This window comes from Anomaloglossus baeobatrachus, chromosome 12 (genome assembly GCF_048569485.1).
Source record: "Anomaloglossus baeobatrachus isolate aAnoBae1 chromosome 12, aAnoBae1.hap1, whole genome shotgun sequence".
In the NCBI taxonomy this organism is placed as follows: domain Eukaryota; kingdom Metazoa; phylum Chordata; class Amphibia; order Anura; family Aromobatidae; genus Anomaloglossus; species Anomaloglossus baeobatrachus.
Genome location: NC_134364.1, coordinates 72,856,732 through 72,875,422, shown reverse-complemented (window position 1 = coordinate 72,875,422; position 18,691 = coordinate 72,856,732). Strand labels below are relative to the sequence as shown.

Below are 18,691 nucleotides of genomic sequence, written 5' to 3'. Positions count from 1 at the left end.
GGTGCGGGCAGCCGATCGGGTGGCAGATCGCGGAGGGCAGCGCGGCGGATCGGGAGGTGTGGGGGTGAGGGTGCGGGCAGCAGATACGAGGGGGTGGGCTGTGCGGGTGGCAGATCGCGGAGGGCAGCGGCGGATCGGGAGGGGTGAGGGTGCGGGCAGCAGATACAAGGGGTGGGGGTGCGGGTGGCAGATCGCGGAGGGCAGCGGCGGCGGATCGGGAGGCCGGTTTCATATAGTGCAATGGCAGCGCGGCAACTTCCGGGTCCCATGCTCCGGTCACATAACAGCATGGGACCGGATCTTGTCGCCCTGCCATTGCACTATGTACACTCACTGTGCTGGCGTGCTGCAGGGAACGGGGAAGTGAAGCTGATGGGGCGGTCACCGGCAACAGGTCCACTGTGATTGGAGACAGCGGTCACAAGGCCGATCTCTCCAATCAGAGCTACTGGAGCTGGGGGGAGGGTGATCCAGTGAGGTCACCCAGCTCCAGCCAATGGCCAGTGCTATAGCTGCACTGGCCAGGGCTGGATTTCAATGTTTCAGTCACTTCAGTGGCTGGAACATTACAGTGCTGTGATTGGTAGTGCGGCGTTCATCAGCCAATCACAGCCTCCGTAGGTCCGGGGAGGAGGCACCACCCCTCCTGAGGTCAGGTACAGGTCTCCTCCTCCCCGAATCTGCAGTTTATGCTAACTTTTCGCAGTCACCGAGCTCCGGTGCCGCGATTACGCCATACTGAGAATGATCCGTCCTTGTCGTTAAGGCCAGGGCACCATGACCGCATCTTTCCGCCCATGAGTCGTGAAGGGGGTTAAAATTATTAGGTCAGATTTGAGGTCATTGTGAAGGAGGATCTGATGGAGGCAACTCTATTTCTTACAACAAATTCATAGACTGCACAAATGTTATTTACTATGTCTTTTGTTGAAAACTGTTTTTTTGCCACTTACATAGTGTATTACATAGTGTTATATTAAAGCTATGTAAGTGGAAAAAAACAGTTTTCAACAAAAACATACTAAATAATAACATTTAGGATATTGCTTATAGTTAAGTGAAAAATGTATTGTAGTACACAATGTGAACATCAGACATTTAATCATTTTTATGGTACAATAATCAAGATATTAGAACATAAAATATATTTATTGATACAACTTTAGAACACAAAAAACTAGTAAATTGGTAAATATGTAATACAATATGTAATTTATTTATTTTTATATATATAGTATATATATATTACACATGCACACTATATATAGATATATATATATATATATATATATATATATATATTATATATGGTAATCTACTGTATATTACATAGTGTATTACATATTTACAATTTATTAGTTTTTTGTGTTCTAAAGTTGTATCCAATAAATATGTTTTAGGTTCTATCCAAATATCTTACTATTGTATCATAAAAATTATCAAATGTCTGATGTTCACATACACATGTCATGTACTTACAATAAGTTTTTCACTTAACTATAAGCAATATATGTAGGAGTCAGAGTCGTGGAGTCTGAGTCGGTGTAAGAGAAATTGAGGAGTCGGAGTCGAAGGTTTGGCTTACTCCACAGCCCGTGTGGTAATCCCAGGTCTATGGTCTGCCATGGCTGAAAATGTTTTGACCAAGAGTATTGTGTTCACATAGGCCTCTTTCACACAACCGTTTTCTACATCACTCACAATCCGTCGAATATGGGAATAAAAACGGCTCCAGCGCTGGATCCGTTTTTTTTTCATCGACTTGTATTAGCGATGGATGGTCTCACACGTTTTTTTTCTCTCTCTCTCTCTCTCTCTCTCTCCTCTCTCTCCCTCTCTCTCTCCTCCTCTCTCTCTCCCTCTCTCTCTCCCTCTCTCTCTCCCTTCTCTCTCTCCCTCTCCCTCTCCCTCCGCTCTCCTCTCTCTCGCTCTCCCTCTCTCTCTCCTCTCCCTCTCCCTCTCCCTCCTCTCGCTCTCCCTCTCCCTCTCTCCTCTCCTCTCCCTCCTCTCCTCTCCCTCTCCCTCGCTCTCCCTCTCCCTCCTCTCTCCTCTCCTCTCCCTCTCTCTCCCTCTCCTCGCTCTCCCTCTCCCTCTATCTCCCTCTCCCTCTCCCTCGCTCTCCCTCTCCCTCGCTCTCCCTCTCCCTCTCCCTCTCCCTCTCCCTCTCCCTGCGCTCTCGCCTCCTCTCCCTCTCGTCTCCTCTCCTCCCTCTCCCTCTCTCTCGCTCTCCCTCTCTCTCGCTCTCCCTCTCTCTCGCTCTCCCTCTCTCTTCGCTCTCCCTTCCTCTCCCTCTCCCTCTCCCTCTCTCCCTCTCTCTCCTCTCCCTCTCCTCCCTCTCCTCTCTCTCTCTCTCACCTCTCTCTCTCCCTCTCTCTCCTCCCTCTCCCTCTCCTCTCTCTCCCTCTCTCTCTCCTCTCCCTCTCCCTCTCCTCTCCTCTCCCTCTCCTCTCTCTCTCTCTCCCTCTCTCTCTCACCTCTCCCTCTCTCTCCTCTCCCTCTCTCGCTCTCCCTCTCTCGCTCTCCCTCTCTCGCTCTCTCGCCCTCGCTCTCGCTCTCCCCTCTCTCTCGCTCTCCCTCTCTCTCGCTCTCCCTCTCTCTCGCTCTCCCTCTTCTCTCGCTCTCCCTCTCTCTCGCTCTCCCTCTCTCTCGCTCTCCTCTCTCTCGCTCTCCCTCTCTCTCGCTCTCTCCTCTCACTCTGGCTCTCCTCTCTCTCGCTCTCCTCTCTCCTCGCTCTCCCTCTCTCTCGCTCCTCCCTCGCTCTCGCTCTCTCTCGCTCTCCCCTCTCTCTCGCTCTCCCTCTCTCGCTCTCCCTCTCTCTCGCTCTCCCGCTCTTCACACATCAGTTTTACCACAATCTGTGTTGCATCAGTCAAAAAACTGATGTGTGAAAGGGGCCATAGCCTACCATGAACCTTTACAACCGCTCCATCATTTTGACCCTTTTTGTCTATAACATTATTGTTGGTATCAGCACAAGGTCAGACAAATTAATATAATATACAGAACATTTCTTGATTTCCTTTCCACTACAGAATATAGACTGCTGTTTTCGACATCCTGTAGTCTGTTAGTGGTACATCAGGTCAGCCAGTTTGATATTTTTTTTCCTCTGCTGGATCCATTTACAGATCACTAGATTTCCAGTCCATCTTGTCCCAATTTAGCCAGTTATCTTCTCTCCACTACATACTTTATTCTGGGACCCCTCATGACTCCTAGATTGGGGATCTGATGTTCCCTGATAAATATAATGATGGTCGTGCATGTCACCCCTGCTTTATTCATATCCAGTGTAACAACGTGTCCTCTTTAGAAGTTTATTAGACAATTGTGCTCCTTTATGGCAGGGTGTCACCGTTTCCGTCTGTCCTCTATCAAAAATTTTCAGTAAAGTCCTTTAAAAGTAACCTATTCCTCCCAGAAACACCTATTTACTTGCAGCTATAGTAGCAATCTATGGCGTTTAAATCAAGTCTGGCATTTTCACTGGAGCAGCGGCTACAGGGAGAAAACTAAATGATATCCTCCCCTGCAGCCTCTTGTTTACAGTCATTTTAGAAGCGCAGGAAGCGGTTACAGTCACAATCACTATACAGAGAGCTCACTGTAATCACTTCCCACCACATTAATTGATAGCTTGCCCTTAATACTTGCTGCTGAGCAGGCGGTCAGTCAGTGTGCCTGCATTTTTTGGGGAGAAAGCATTGGTTCATGTATTTATTTTCTTTAAATATGCAGCATGTCAATTTCTATTATGGAAACATTAGATTTTTTTCTTAAATCCTCATTTTTTGCTGTTAATTTTTCTCATTGTGTCTCCCATATAAAGCGGCGGATATCTGATGTGACTGTTTTATCGTCGGCGGCAGAGATTATACTCCAGCAGAGTCTTTAGTAAGGATTTAGCCTTTATTGTTTTGACCACGTTGATACAGTGAAAAGGATTTGCTGACATTGGTGTACAGCGGATTTCAGGCTGGGGTTAGTCCTCGCACAGCTGCCCCCACGCAGTTCAGCTCACAGTCTGCTTCCTCACTTGGCAGGGCGGTTTGCAAATGTTATCTGCTTGATAAATTTCTGCAAGAAAGGATGAATGATTAACCATTGGACGGAGGGAGCGGCCTGGACAGGAAATGACTGATAAGCAGTTCATTGAGCGCTGCCGCGGATTAACTCCCTCTTTGCCACAAATAGACTTCAATTTATCGCGCTTTGATAATTTCGTATTGTCGACGGTTTATAAATGCCTGATTTTTATTATTTAAAAAAAATTGCACATTTTGTTCAATTCTCAATCTCCTCTAAAATACCTGCTTGAGTAAACCAGTCAAAGTGTCAAATACATATTGATTCATGATGAGCGGGCACTACCATGCTCAGGTGCTCAGTACTCGTAACTAGTGATGAGCGAGCACTACCATGCTCAGGTGCTCAGTACTCGTAACCAGGGCTGTGGAGTCGGAGTCGTGGAGTCGGAGTCGGAGTTCATTTTGGTGGAGTCGGAGTCGGAGTTGGAGTCGGTATAAAATGCACCCGACTCCGACTCCTAAAATATATAATAAATTGGGGACAGGAGTGCAATGCAGAATGTGCTGAATATTTACTAAATAATAACATTTAGTATAATGCTTATATTTAAGTGAAAAATTTATTGTAGTACAATGTGAACATCAGACATTTAATTGTTTTTATGATACAATAATCAAGATATTTGGATAGAACATAAAATATTTATTGGATACAACTTTAGAACACAAAAAACTAATAAATTGTAAATATGTAATATTATATATATATACACAGTGTATATACACACACAAGATATATATGTAATCTACTGTATATTACATAGTGTATTACATATTTACAATTTATTACAGTTTTTTGTGTTCTAAAGTTGTATCCAATAAATATATTTTATGTTCTATCCAAATATCTTGATTATTGTATCATAAAAATTATTAAATGTCTAATGTTCACATACACATATTCATGTACTACAATAAATTTTTCACCTAACTATAAGCAATATATGTAGGAGTCTGAGTCTGAGTCTGAGTCTGAGTCTGAGTCTGAGTCTGAGTCTGAGTCTGAGTCTGAGTCTGAGTCTGAGTCTGAGTCTGAGTCTGAGTCTGAGTCTGAGTCTGAGTCTGAGTCTGAGTCTGAGTCTGAGTCTGAGTCTGAGTCTGAGTCTGAGTCTGAGTCTGAGTCTGAGCCTGAGCCTGAGTCTGAGCCTGAGCCTGAGTCTGAGCCTGAGCCTGAGTCTGAGTCGGAGCCTGAGCCGGTGCAAGAGAATTTGAGGAGTCGGAGTCGGAGTCGAAGGTTTGGCTTACCGACTCCACAGCCCTGCTCGTAACTAGTGATGAGCGGGCACTACCATGCTCAGGTGCTCAGTACTCGTAACTAGTGATGAGCGAGCACTACCATGCTCAGGTGCTCTGTACTCGTAACTAGTGATGAGCGGGGCACTAACCATGCTCGAGTGCTCTGTACTCGTAACTAGTGATGAGCGGGCACTACCATGCTCGAGGTGCTCAGTACTCGTAACTAGTGATGAGCGGGCACTACCATGCTCAGGTGCTCAGTACTCGTAACTAGTGATGAGCGAGCACTACCATGCTCAGGTGCTCTGTACTCGTAACTAGTGATGAGCGGGCCACTGCCATGCTCGGGTGCTCAGTACTCGTAACTAGTGATGAGCGGGCACTACCATGCTCGGGTGCTCAGTACTCGTAACTAGTGATGAGCGCGGCACTACCATGCTCGGCGTGCTCAGTACTGGTAACTAGTGATGAGCGGGCACTACCATGCTCGGGTGCTCAGTACTCATAATGAGCAGTTGGACACTCAGAAGGGTGCGTTTCGAGTACCTGAGTATAATGGAAGTCAGTGGGGAATTCGAGCATTTTTAAGGAAAATACTTGTCTCCCATTGACTATTATACTTGGGTATGTGAGTCGAGCACATCCAAGCATCAACTGCTCAGTATGAGTATCGAGCATGGTAGTGCTCGCCCATCGTTACATATTACATGTTATCTAAGCTTTTGGTATGGTTTAAATAGTCTATTTTCATCAACTTTAGTCTAATATTTAGGGACATCTTTACTGCAATTAAAAAAAATACACTTGTGAGATGTGAAAAGCATTTCTTGGTGGCAGTGTACCCTGGCTGATCAGTTTCTGAATTAATGGTGCCGTCCGCTATTGAAAGTGAAGTATGGGCCATAGTATATTATTTGTTCCCCTTATTCAATGAGGACTCAGCCAGTGGAGAGTCGGAGCCTTGTTTGTTTTTGATTAGTTGGGTCTTGTTGGCCACCAATGATCACCACGTCTACACAATCTGTCAGATGGTTTTAGTCTTTTGCGGTAATTTAATTAATTTTTCTAGGGAACAATCTTGTGTCTTCCTGGCTCTTGATTTTAGTTTGGCCTTTGTTTTTCCGATTCTTCGGCCTCATCCTCTGGTTATTGTTTCTGATAACATGGCTGATCCTTTCTCTGACTTTGCATCTGGACTATGGCTACAGATGGATCTTGACTTGTCTTTGGCTATGGTATTACAACTACAACACCGCTGGCATCTTGTGAGGTGTCTTCTGCTTTGATAATTAGTGGGCACGCCGGTGTATAAAAGACATTTTGGGTATGTACTTTGAGGGTATGTTCCCACTGTGTTTTTCGTCTTTGGAGACTATGGGGTACAAATTGAGGAGTTCTCCAAATCCTCTTCAAAAACTTTTCAGAATCTCAGCAAATGCACACCCTAATTAGGTCTGGGGCTAATCAAATCCACACCCAAAAGTGTGCGTTTTGAAGGCATTCCTGGCGGCGGTTCTGGCCTAATCCAGATTTTCTTCCCTTGGTTAGTATGTACCGTAATTTTCGAAGAGTTGGATTCCTTCTGTTATTACCAACACAACTCAACCGTGCTCTTAATTACCTGGCGTACAATGCTACGTTTCCGTTTCAGTGACCTCTGCATGGTAAATGTATCGCTGGACCTTGATTCCACCAAGTGTCAGACCGGAGAGGCAGGGGTCCACCAGTAACATTGACTCTGGGGACACTACATGCAAATATTACATTCACAAATTTACCCGTGCTTCTATATAATAATATACTGGGTGGTTTGTAAAATTAATACTGAGCTGCTTCCCTTGTCTGTACATAGCGAAACAAGTGTATTGTGCCTACTATTGATCATGGTGATGCAGAAAAGGGCCCACCAGAGGATTCTCCTGCTCTCCTGCCGGCCAGTCCAAGCCTTATTCCACCAGTAAATTACCAGCACAGTGGTCAGCTTCTGTTTTTATGGACTGATTGGCCAGTCAGCTAACCCCATTGATATTTTAACATAGGAACTCCCTCCTGTGTCAGACCCAAACCAAAAGTGAAGCATGATATCTGAAGACCAGGCTTATCCTTCAGGTCAGCAGCTGCGGTTTAGGTGACACACTATCCTATAAAGTCATTGCACGAATATTTTGGATATAGCTCGTCAGTGTTTGTTCTTCCCGGATGTGTCTCCCGCATGTTCCACATCGCTTGGTGTTCATAGTTAACATACTTTTGACGTGTTATGGCTTCCCAGCGGATTTTCTTTCTCATTGCTCTGTGTTTTCCCTCCTCTTTCTTCTTCCACTGTTCTAACCCTTTTTTTCCCCTCCACCATCCGGTTTGCACCCTCCACCCCCACCCCAGCTTTTACGCTTCTTTGCCATGAAAGAAATCCCTGGTGTTGATAGAAAGCTGGTGGTAGGCGGGAGCTGGTTATGAAGAAATAGGTTAACCATGTGCCTGAGGGGTTTGAGAACAGACTGAAGAAAGTAAATGGGAAAAAAAACTTCCTGTTTGTTTTATGTAATAGAAGGGAGACATGCAACTTTTCTTAAAAGGAAAGAGCAGTCTGTGTTAACCCCTTGGCTTCTAGTTATCCACACATAAGTGTTATCCTGTCGTCAATTTTATATATATATATATATACATATATATATATATATATATATCTCCTAACTGGTATTTTTCTATGTTTCTATATTTTTTGCAATTCCATATGGGCCATTAAGGGTATTGACCTAAGGCAACTTTGAAAGTTAGGAGTTAGTAACTATACACTATCAAGCCAGGACTAAACTACAATTTGGGTAGTGTGCTCCATACTGGATCGAGAATTGGGGTAACCGGTTACGCTGTCTATAAGGATGTCTGTTTACACTCTATTTGGTTGAGTATTGTGCTGTCTTGTTACTCTTTATTTGGTTGAGTATTGAGGTGTCTGGGCACGCTCTGTACATGGTTGAGTATTGAGGTGTCTGGTTACACTCTTTATTTGGTTGAGTAATGAGGTGACTGGGTATGCTCTGTATTTGGTTGAGTATTGGGCTGTCAGGTTACACTCTGTATTTGCTTGAGTATTGGGGTACTCGGGTACGCGCTGTACTTGGTTACGCGCTGTACTTGGTTGAGTATTGTGCTGTCTTGTTACGCTCTTTATTTGGTTGAGTATTGAGTTGTCTGGGCACACTCTATTCAGTTGAGTATTGGGCTGTCTGGTTATAGTCTGTATGTGGTTGAGTATTGAGGTGTCTGGGCACGCTCTGTACATGGTTGCGTATTGGGGTACTCGGGTACGCGCTGTACTTGGTTACGCGCTGTACTTGGTTGAGTAATGAGGTGTCTGGGCATGCTCTGTATTTGGTTGAGTATTGGAGTGTCTGGTTACGCTCTGTACTTGGTTGAGTATTTGGGTGGTCAGGCACACTTTGTACTTGGTTGAGTATTGGAGTGGTCGGGTATGCTCTGTACTCGGTCAAGTATCGCAAATGCTTGGATACTATTTTTAGGGTACAATCCCACTTGCTGAAATCTCATTCACCTACAGCAGAGAACATTTGCAGTAAAAATTCCCAGGAACTCGGATCCACGTATTTGTGCCGTAGAAGATTTTCCATTGTGGGGTTTTACAGTTCAAAGGTCCCGTGGGAACATATCCGAGTTTTTCCTGTTTGTAGCTTTTGTCACTAGAAATGTACCCGGATCTCCTTATTTAGGAATATTTCACTGTGACTCCGCTAGTGGCATCTGTTCCTGTTCTTGATGGAGAAAAGATTGGAAGGGAAATTAGAGCTTTCCAAGCCCTATGTAGAGACTGAACAAGCCATGTGTCCGTAGGTTGTATGCACACGGGGTCTTCCAGGTGGGTCTGATCCGAACCCTGCGCTTCGAAAATACTCAATTTTTGCCAGAGCTGTATATTCATTAAGTGACCACTGCAAAATTGTCAGTTTTTCAGATTTTTCTCTTTTATAGGTATATTTTTGAGTAAATTGTTCTTTTATTCTATAAACTACTGACGGCATCTCCGAATTTCCGACAAAAAAAATTTGTATTTATTTTCTGAAACTGAGAAATGGCCAACATAACAAAACAATTCATTGCTTTCACATCTGAAATAATGGCAAGAAAACAAGTTCATAATCATTTAGAAACAACAATACTAATAATGTTTTACCTCAGGAAGAGTTCAGAAATCAATTTTTAGTGGAATAACCATGATTTTTAATCCCAGCTTTCATGCGTCTTTGCTGCTTTCCACCAGTTTTCACACTGCTTTTGGGTGACTTTATGCCTCTCCTGGTGCAAAAATGTCAGCAGTTCTTTGATGGCTTGTGACTATCCACTTCCTCTTGATTACATTCCAGAGGTTTTCAATGGCGTTCAGGTCTGGAGATAGGGCTGGCAAGGACAGGGTTTTGATGTGGTGGTCCTTCATGCACACATTGATTGATTGACCTAGCTGTGTGGCATGGCGCATTGTCCTGCTGGAAATAAAACAGTCCTCAGAGTTGGGGAACATTACCTGAGCAGAAGGAAGCAACTGTTTTTCCAGCATAACCCTCCATGCGGCTTGATTCATACAATCGAGTTTAATCTGCCCAATTTCAGCCTTGCTGAAGCATCCCCAGATCATCACCGATCCTCCAAAAAAATTTCACAGTGGGTGCAAGACACTGTGGCTTGTACGCCTCTCCAGGTCTCTGTCTAACTATTAGACGACCAGATGTTGGACAAAGCTGGAAATTACTCATCAGAGAAGATTACCTTACTCCAGTCCTCTATGGTCCAATCCTTATGGTCTTTGACAAACGTCAGTCTGGCTCTCCTTTGCTTCTCATTGATGAAAGCCTTTTTTCTAGCTTTACATGACTTGAGCCCTGCTTCTAGGAATCTGTTATGAACTGTTCTTGCTGTGCACTTCACCCCAGCTGCCATTTGTCATTCCCTATGTAGATCACTTGATGTCATCCTGCGATTGCTGAGTGACATTCAAATAAGATGACTATCATCCCGGTCAGTGGAGAGTCGCTTTCGCTCTCTGCCGGTCTGTATTCTGGTGGAATTCAACTGACACTGGCATGGAATGGCTGTCAGACATGTAGAGAAGCTGATTTTTATAAAAATGTGCAGTGGTCTCTTAATTTTTGCCATAGCTGTATGTAAAAATGACTTGCTGTGTATGTGTTCTGGCTTTTGAACGACTAAAAGAGGCAACCTTACCATTCTTCAGGTGTTTTCTGCTCTGAAGACCTTCACAAAGGACGCCCCAAAGAAGCCCGGGCATCTTTTTCCGCATTTTTCCTTGGCTTCAAAAACCTCTGGCAAATTCTTCATTGTTGTGTGGAGAGAAAAAGTAACCGGAAAATGACAATACAAAGTTGATCCAAAAACTATGCAAAAAAAGCTTTAAAAAAAAATGCAAGTGGTAAAAAACAACAAACAAGAGCTCCGGAAATGGACAGAATGGTGCAAAAAGAAAAAATGTTCCAGGAAAAAAAAATAGACACATGTCCTGATGGGTTTTACTCTTGGAAACCTTGATGGATTCACCACCATTTAAAAGAGGTGTGCACAGACCCTTAGCGTGGGCTTTCTATGGGGATTTTGGAGCAGATTCTACTTCAAAATCCACATCAAAAACTACAGCGGAACCTCGGTTTACGAGTAACCCGGTTTGCGAGTATTTCGCTATAAAGCTTGCTGTAAATTTGTAACTCAGGTCCATATCTATACGCGAAACGGCCGTCGTCTGTGAGGGGGGCCCGCTGTCGGCTCTGCTCCTGACGTTTTATTGCACCATGTTTCAATGAAGACTTTTTGCTGGATTCCGGTGAGTGCCGCCCTTTTTTCTGAATTGGATTCTGCTCCGTAACTATTATCCTACTGGACGTGCACCACCTTACCATTTCACGTTGAGGATCCCTGTCCACACTCCGTTTAAAGCATTAAGGCTGATGCCTGGGGGTGGCTAATTGCGGAAATTTTTCTTCTTTGGTATTGTCTAAATTTGTAACTCAGTTTACGAGCAAGCTTTGCTGTACGTGCAAATATCGCACCCACTTCTGGTTCCCTACTTTAACCGCGCTCTAACCCGCTCTTGCAGTCCGCACAAGCACGCACACACACATATTATGCTCACCTTACCTTCCGTTCCCTCGCCGACCTCATGGTTCTTGTAGTTCGCCGGTACAGGATGTGTATTGGGTAACCATCGCGACAAGGGAGGAACTTCCGCTGTCAACCGCTACTCAAAGGATGCGCGCTGACCAATCAGAGGCAAGTGGCTCCTGCCTTTGACGTCAGCGCGCTGGCAGCGGAAGTTCCTCCATCGTCGTGATGGTTATATTTCAGCTTAACGATCTACATCAAAAAGGTTTGTTTGAATAAACCTTTATATCTTTCATTGTAGCCTAGTAATTCGTATTGTATATATGAAATGTTCATACCCATGTTGTAGCCGTCTCGGCACACGTTCTGCGGAGGGATCGGGGCCCTTTAAGCGTGCGTCTGACACGGTTATGTAACCATTTCCTAGCTCCCGGCTGTAAGTGAATGAGACAAGGATGCACAGAGCTCGCCATTCAGCCTTCCTGCGAGAAAAGTGCACGCAGCATAATTGAAGGAAATAGACTGTCAAACACTGGCACCTTTCAAAATCTAGCTGTAAAGCCATGGGCATAAACAAGACCTAGTACATGAGATAACCCTTCTGTGGAGTGCCAGCACCCAGCCACCACAACAGACGCTGCATATTGTACACATGCTAATATGCTGTGCCCAGCGTCCATTCACAAAACATTGTTTGGAGCATTCATGAGCAATTCTTATTTATTACCCTTGTTGAATTGACGCTGATTTTTTCATCATCTAGATTAAACTTGCTGAATGTATAGATGTAAGAGATCTAATAGGACAGGTCACACTATCCTCCTCAGACAAGTTCTGAGAGCGTCTCCTGGGGCGGCGGTTCTGGTTCTCCTGGAGCGGCGGTTCTGGTTCTCCTGGGGCGGCGGTTCTGGTTCTCCTGGGGAGGCGGTTCTGGTTCTCCTGGGGCGGCGGTTCCGGTTCTCCTGGGGTGGCCTACTGACCCCCCTCCTACATACATGAATACTTGGCTGATATCCATGTGTTCAGCCCATTTTAATGTATATGGGGTGCCCGCTTTGCCTGAGTCGGGGGTTTGCCCGCTTTGCCTGAGTCGGGGGTTTGCCCGCTTTGCCTGAGTCGGGGGTTTGCCCGCTTTGCCTGAGTCGGGGGTTTGCCCGCTTTGCCTGAGTCGGGGGTTTGCCCGCTTTGCCTGAGTCGGGGGTTTGCCCGCTTTGCCTGAGTCGGGGGGTTTGCCCGCTTTGCCTGAGTCGGGGGGTTTGCCCGCTTTGCCTGAGTCGGGGGGTTTGCCCGCTTTGCCTGAGTCGGGGGGTTTGCCCGCTTTGCCTGAGTCGGGGGGTTTGCCCGCTTTGCCTGAGTCGGGGGGTTTGCCCGCTTTGCCTGAGTCGGGGGGTTTGCCCTGTACACTTTTTCTACTGACCCCCTCCTACTATATACATGAATTCTTAGCTGGTATCCATGTGTTCAGCCCACTTTCATGTTTGGGTCCTTTAATCCAAATAATTCATGAACAACTGCACCAAACCGCCCTGTATGACCGAATGGAAATCTTTGAGTGAGAGTGTGAGCGGTCTCATCTTGTTAGAGGACTTGTCGCCGGGTCAGTAGTCAGTTTTTGCTCTTCTTTTATTTGCGCTGCTCCCCCTGAATAATCAGTTTTTAGATTTTTTTTTTTTTTTTTTATCCGCCATACTATTGGTTTGCAACTTTTTGTGTTTACTAAGGGGCCGGTGCTCTCAGGGTTAAGGTACAGCGCAATCTAAAGACACGCCCTCAGGATATCCTGTAAGCCACACCCCCTTGTCAAAAATAAAGTAGCACTAGATAAGAGTTCATATTTTGAGAACCGTATGGCAGATTTATATAAACTAAAAAAACAATACTCAGGGGAACAGTGAAAATAAAACAAGAGCAGAAAAGGCCAACTACCGGTGTCAGGTCCTCATTAAAGGGGTGGTCCATCTACGGATATTGTTAAGGAAACGTTAAATTATATTCTTTAGATATTCGCCGATATATCTAGGTCCGCTTTTTCAGTTCCATGTCAGTTTTGTACCGGTTCTCTGTGTCTTCTCCATTGCTATATCTAGATTAGCTGTAACATAGAAGGGGCTGGTGTAACGTGCTGTATAAATTGAGCCAGCCCCCTTCAAGGGCATCACTCACACAAGATGGGGGATAGCCGCTATGATGGGTCATAATGAACACTGGAGTGGAACCAGTACAGTGAAGAGGAAAAAGGGACGAGTAGATTAGTAAATTCAATTTTTTAACATTTCATTCCAATTTGTATGTGTTTTAAAAGCTCCTGTAACGCACCACTCCAGCATACACCGTTACAGTGCTGCTTTAAAGGGGTATTCCCATCTCCAAGATCCTATAGTAGGTGTAATAATAATATTAGCAAATATCTCCAATTAGAAATGAAGTATAGTTCTCCTGATTAGCTATGCCACTTACCTCATGTGCAGGGCATTGCAGGACCTTAGGTATCCATGATTACAACCATGCATACAGTGATACTTACGGTATTTTTCGTATTATAAGATGCAACCCAAATTAAGAGGGAAAAAAAGGGGTCCGTTTTTATAATCCGGTGGTCTCTTACCGGTGGTAGAGCGGGGTCACAGGAGGTAGGGGCGGTGGTGGAGCAGGGTGATGCTATAGGCGGTGCAGTGGGTGTCCCAGATGCTCGCGGCGCTGTGAGGCAGGCAGCATCCAGAAACTGTCTACGGTGTGGGCTTCAAAGAAATGGCGCCTGGAGTAGGCGCGTGTGCTGGTTGAGATAGCGGCTGAATGATGAGATGAAATCTCCTCTGTGCACGCACCACCTCCAGGCGCCATTTTTCTTAAGTCCACTGCTGGGAGATCAATGAGCCAGAGGCAGCGTGTGCGCAGATGAGACCTTGAGCTGGGAACTCCATTTGCGCACGCGCTGCCTCCGGGCGCCATTATTTGAAGCCGACATTTTCATGATGGCCCCTGCCTCACCACCCGCAGCACAGCAGCCCCCAGCCCCTGCAGCATTCATTGCCCCTGCTTCTTGCTACCGCTTTCCACCACCTCCCGGTAAGCTACATTCGAATTATAAGACGCACCCCTCATTTTCCTCCCAAATTTTTGGGATGAAATTTGCTCCCAAATTTTTGGGAGGAAAAGTCTTGTTATAATCTGAAAAATAAAGTAGTTAGTTGATGGTGATCGTAACCATGGATCCCTAAGGTCCTGCAATGCCATGCACATGATGTAAGTGACATAGCTATATCAGGAGAACTATACTACATTTCTAATTGAAGGAATTTGCTAATATTATTATTACACCTACTACATATTGGGATAGGATCTTGGGAGATGAGAATTCCCCTTTAAATGTAAGTCCGCTATATACTCCCCTTCCAGTGTCTTCATCTTCTATCACCGCCGCTCCAGTAGCTCTGCTGTGATTTGTGACCTGCCGCCAGATCCAGCGTTTCATGGAGCTGCAAGGCACAGCTCAGTACAAGTCTATGAGAGCCTCATTCTGGCCTGATAGAGATGCATTGAGTAATTGTGTTGTAACTTCTGACTTCCGGACAGTCAGATTTACAGTCACAAAATGGCAACGCAGGAACGGAGCAACGTTGGTAAAAGGGTGAGTATATGGCAGATTTAAAGGGCCACTCCAGTGCTGAGAAAGCAAATAGATGCTGGAGTGGTGCTTTAAAAAGAATGGAGGCAGGTTATGCATCATGAGAATGGAGACAGTTCCTGGACTTATTAGTTTAGCAAACTTTCTCGAGATGTATTGTGCTATAACGTGCCATGGATTTCTGATGGAGACCCCATAACATGTACATTTCCTATAAGTCCTGGGTTGTAAAGGTTAGATCAGCAGTTGGGAATATTCTGTGTGATGGGGCATGGTCGTGTATGTGATAGTCACCTGTTTTCTCACTTCTTTTCCCGTTCTCCGGCTCTAATTTTCCTGTGTTTGTCTCTTACAGTGACAGTTATGCACGCGTGCGAGCTGTGGTGATGACACGAGATGACTCGAGTGGCGGGTGGTTGCCACTTGCAGGAGGGGGACTCAGCAGTGTCACCGTGTACAAAACTTCCCACTCTGAGGAGAACAGTACTGCAGACTTTCTTGTCCATGGAGAGAGACTCCGCGATAAAACGGTAAGAGAAATGGTGCAAGGAAGGGTCTGTAGATTTCACATTCCAAGCATTGTCCTCCAGATCTCTCAGCAGACACCAGACTGCCTTGTGTCAGCCTCCGTCCCCAGCATTGTCTGCAGAGTACATGCTGTGTACACTTGATGGGTCTGCGGAGTACAGGCGGCGCACCCTTGATGGGTCTGCAGAGTACATGCTGTGTACCCTTGATGGGTCTGCAGAGTACAGGCTGTGCACCCTTGATGGGTCTGCAGAGTACAGGCTGTGCACCCTTGATGGGTCTGCAGAGTACAGGCTGTGCACCCTTGATGGGTCTGCAGAGTACAGGCTGTGCACCCTTGATGGTTCTGCAGAGTACAGGCTGTGCACCCTTGATGGGTCTGCAGAGTACAGGCTGTGCACCCTTGATGGGTCTGCAGAGTACAGGCTGTGCACCCTTGATGAGTCTGCAGAGTACAGGCTGTGCACCCTTGATGGGTCTGCAGAGTACAGGCTGTGCACCCTTGATGGGTCTGCGGAGTACAGGCTGTGCACCCTTGATGGGTCTGCGGAGTACAGGCTGTGCACCCTTGATGGGTCTGCGGAGTACAGGCGGCGCACCCTTGATGGGTCTGCAGAGTACAGGTTGTGTACACTGCAATTTTCATGTAGTTTATCATTATGATACTAGTGCCCCGCCACATGAACCGCTATTCCCCTCTTGGCCATAAATATCTGAGATGTGAAGACATATGGGTCCTTCCATGAGCTGAAGCAGACTTGGCCTTTGATACATAACCCAGGTTACCTCTTTCACCTGAAAGACCACCATGTAATGCTTATTTCTCTTCCGTTATAGAGGAAATATTGCAGCCTTTCCCGGCAAAATTGTTTTCAGGGGTTTCAGGAGCAGATAATCTGGTGTAATCAGTTGACCTGATGCATATCCGCTTCTGTCGGCCATGACAGTGGTTCATGTCTGCTGGAAGAGAAGTAGCACTTACCTTGCGACGTCCGTGGCTCTTCATTTGATTAGCAAGCCTGGTAATCATTGCACCAAGACCCATGTGACATCATGCCAGGCTGGCTAATGAAAAAAGAGCCATGGTTGTCGAAAGGTAAGAGGTGGTTCCCCAGTTCCCATTTAGTGGCCAGTGACCACTGTCGTGCCTGATGGACTGGGATGTCCAAATCGATTCATCCCAACTCTAGTATTTGGCCATCATTTTTGATCTCCGGCTTCACGGGGACCGTTTCTCCATCACGTTGATTTTCCTTTTCAATAACCTTCCTTTAAATGCAATAGTAATACTTATTTTAGTACAGTAAATGGCTTCTGGTGTCATGGATCTCACTTCAAGAAAACGTGCTTGTAGTCCTTGGTCACCATGCCTGTTGCTGAGTACTTGTCTCCATGGCGACGGTGCACCGTCTCCGACAGAGGATAATGAGTCTGTAGGAGATGGGCTGGTAGTAGTGGATGAAAGCTACAAGATCCTGCATGTCTGATCCCCGTGTGCTGTGAGATCTGAAGGGCTTTGTTGGTCATGTTTTGGTTATAGGGTTAGGTCGGCGGGGATGAAAAACCCTTAAACTTGAACATTATGAGTCCACAACAAATAGATTTCCACCTTCTGGTATTCGGGAGGTAGCCCTGTGCCTCAAAATAAAGAAATCATGGTATGTTCTAGATCATTGGTCAAGTGTGACCTTGGGCCACCATTCCTGTCCAGGATGAAAGGTCTACAGATGACCTGTAATCCCCTTAACACAACTCAGAAGGTGTTCCTCTACTTTTATAACCCTGTAAGTAAACAAGATGGACAATTGCAAATTCTCCTCTTAAAAAGTCAATGTCTTGATGAGAGTATTTAGTCAAAACCAGAGTCTTCTCCAGAAAGGTTAATACCCATCAGCTGTTTTTTGCAGTTCTTGCCCCTTGTCGGTATAAAGTACTGTCTGGCCGGATGAGAGGCTTTCGACGGAGGTTTAGATGCTAGTTTGCAAAGCTGTATATGTAGATGCAGTGCGCCATGAGGAAAAGGTATGCAAATAAGCTCTCCTCCGAAGGGAAAAGCTGGCTTTTTAGTGCATCACTAAACAGTCAGACATTGAATTCTAGGGTAGCTTCGATAGTTTTTGCTCATCTTTTCTCATGTCCTAGTTCATCAGCCATGACAGTGCTATGTGACCACTACATGGGAACAGGAGGACCGCCTTTTACCCGCCGACAACACCCTTGACTCTTCTTTTGGTTAGCCAGCTTGGCGCAGTGTCATTGTTTCAGCGTCACGCTATTGTGACATCAGGTCAGCAAATCAAGAGAAAAGCCGGGGTTGTCGGCAGGTAAGAGGCGCTAATCCCAATACCATTCAGTGGCTACAGACGACTCTCATTTCTGATTAGAATAAGATGTGTGATTGATTCACCCCAACTCTAGTAACTGCGCCCAATGAGCACTACAGAGCCAATTGTCTTTCTCTGATAGGAGAGCTATTTATCAGCCCTTTTTTTCCTAGGTAGTATACAGGTCTCCTGACTTCAGCTTGTCAGTCTCCATAATCCTAAAGATTCGTCATACATGGAAGTTACCAGTTGGTGATTAGCCGTAAAACAGACCTCAGGTTGCCGGGAGCCGTAGCGTGTTGCCGGGACCCGTAGCGTGTTGCCGGGACCCGTAGCGTGTTGCCGGGACCCGTAGCGTGTTGCCGGGACCCGTAGCGTGTTGCCGGGACCCGTAGCGTGTTGCCGGGACCCGTAGCGTGTTGCCGGGACCCGTAGCGTGTTGCCGGGACCCGTAGCGTATTGCCAGGATGCGTCGGTCGTTGCCGGGACGCGTCGGGCGTTGCCGGGACCCGTACTGTGTTGTTGGGACCCGTAGCTTGTATTACTTGTATGGCCATTTAGAGGAGGTTACTCCAACGTGCTGAAGTGATGCATATTGCTTTACATAGAAATTTAAACATTTCTGTAGTTGAAGATAATACTTTTGCATTCAATTAGCTTCTGCTTCACTCTTGAGGGTACCGGCTCTGTTTTTGTACACCAATCGGCTTTCAGTACCTGCAGATCTGGAGCTGATGGGCCATTTTATTGCATATTTGGAATAG

At 45.8% G+C, this 18,691-nt stretch overlaps 1 protein-coding gene across 1 annotated transcript in view; it reads left to right on the top strand.

Annotated features, from left to right (window-relative positions):
• The window catches only part of SPRED1 (sprouty related EVH1 domain containing 1), an 83,386-nt gene that overhangs the window by 29,285 nt on the left and 35,410 nt on the right, over window positions 1-18,691 (top strand). Inside the window, exon 2 of the mRNA XM_075330495.1 lies at window positions 15,431-15,605. Within this exon, the coding sequence (XP_075186610.1) occupies window positions 15,431-15,605 (175 nt within the window). The remainder of the gene's footprint in view (window positions 1-15,430; window positions 15,606-18,691) is intronic.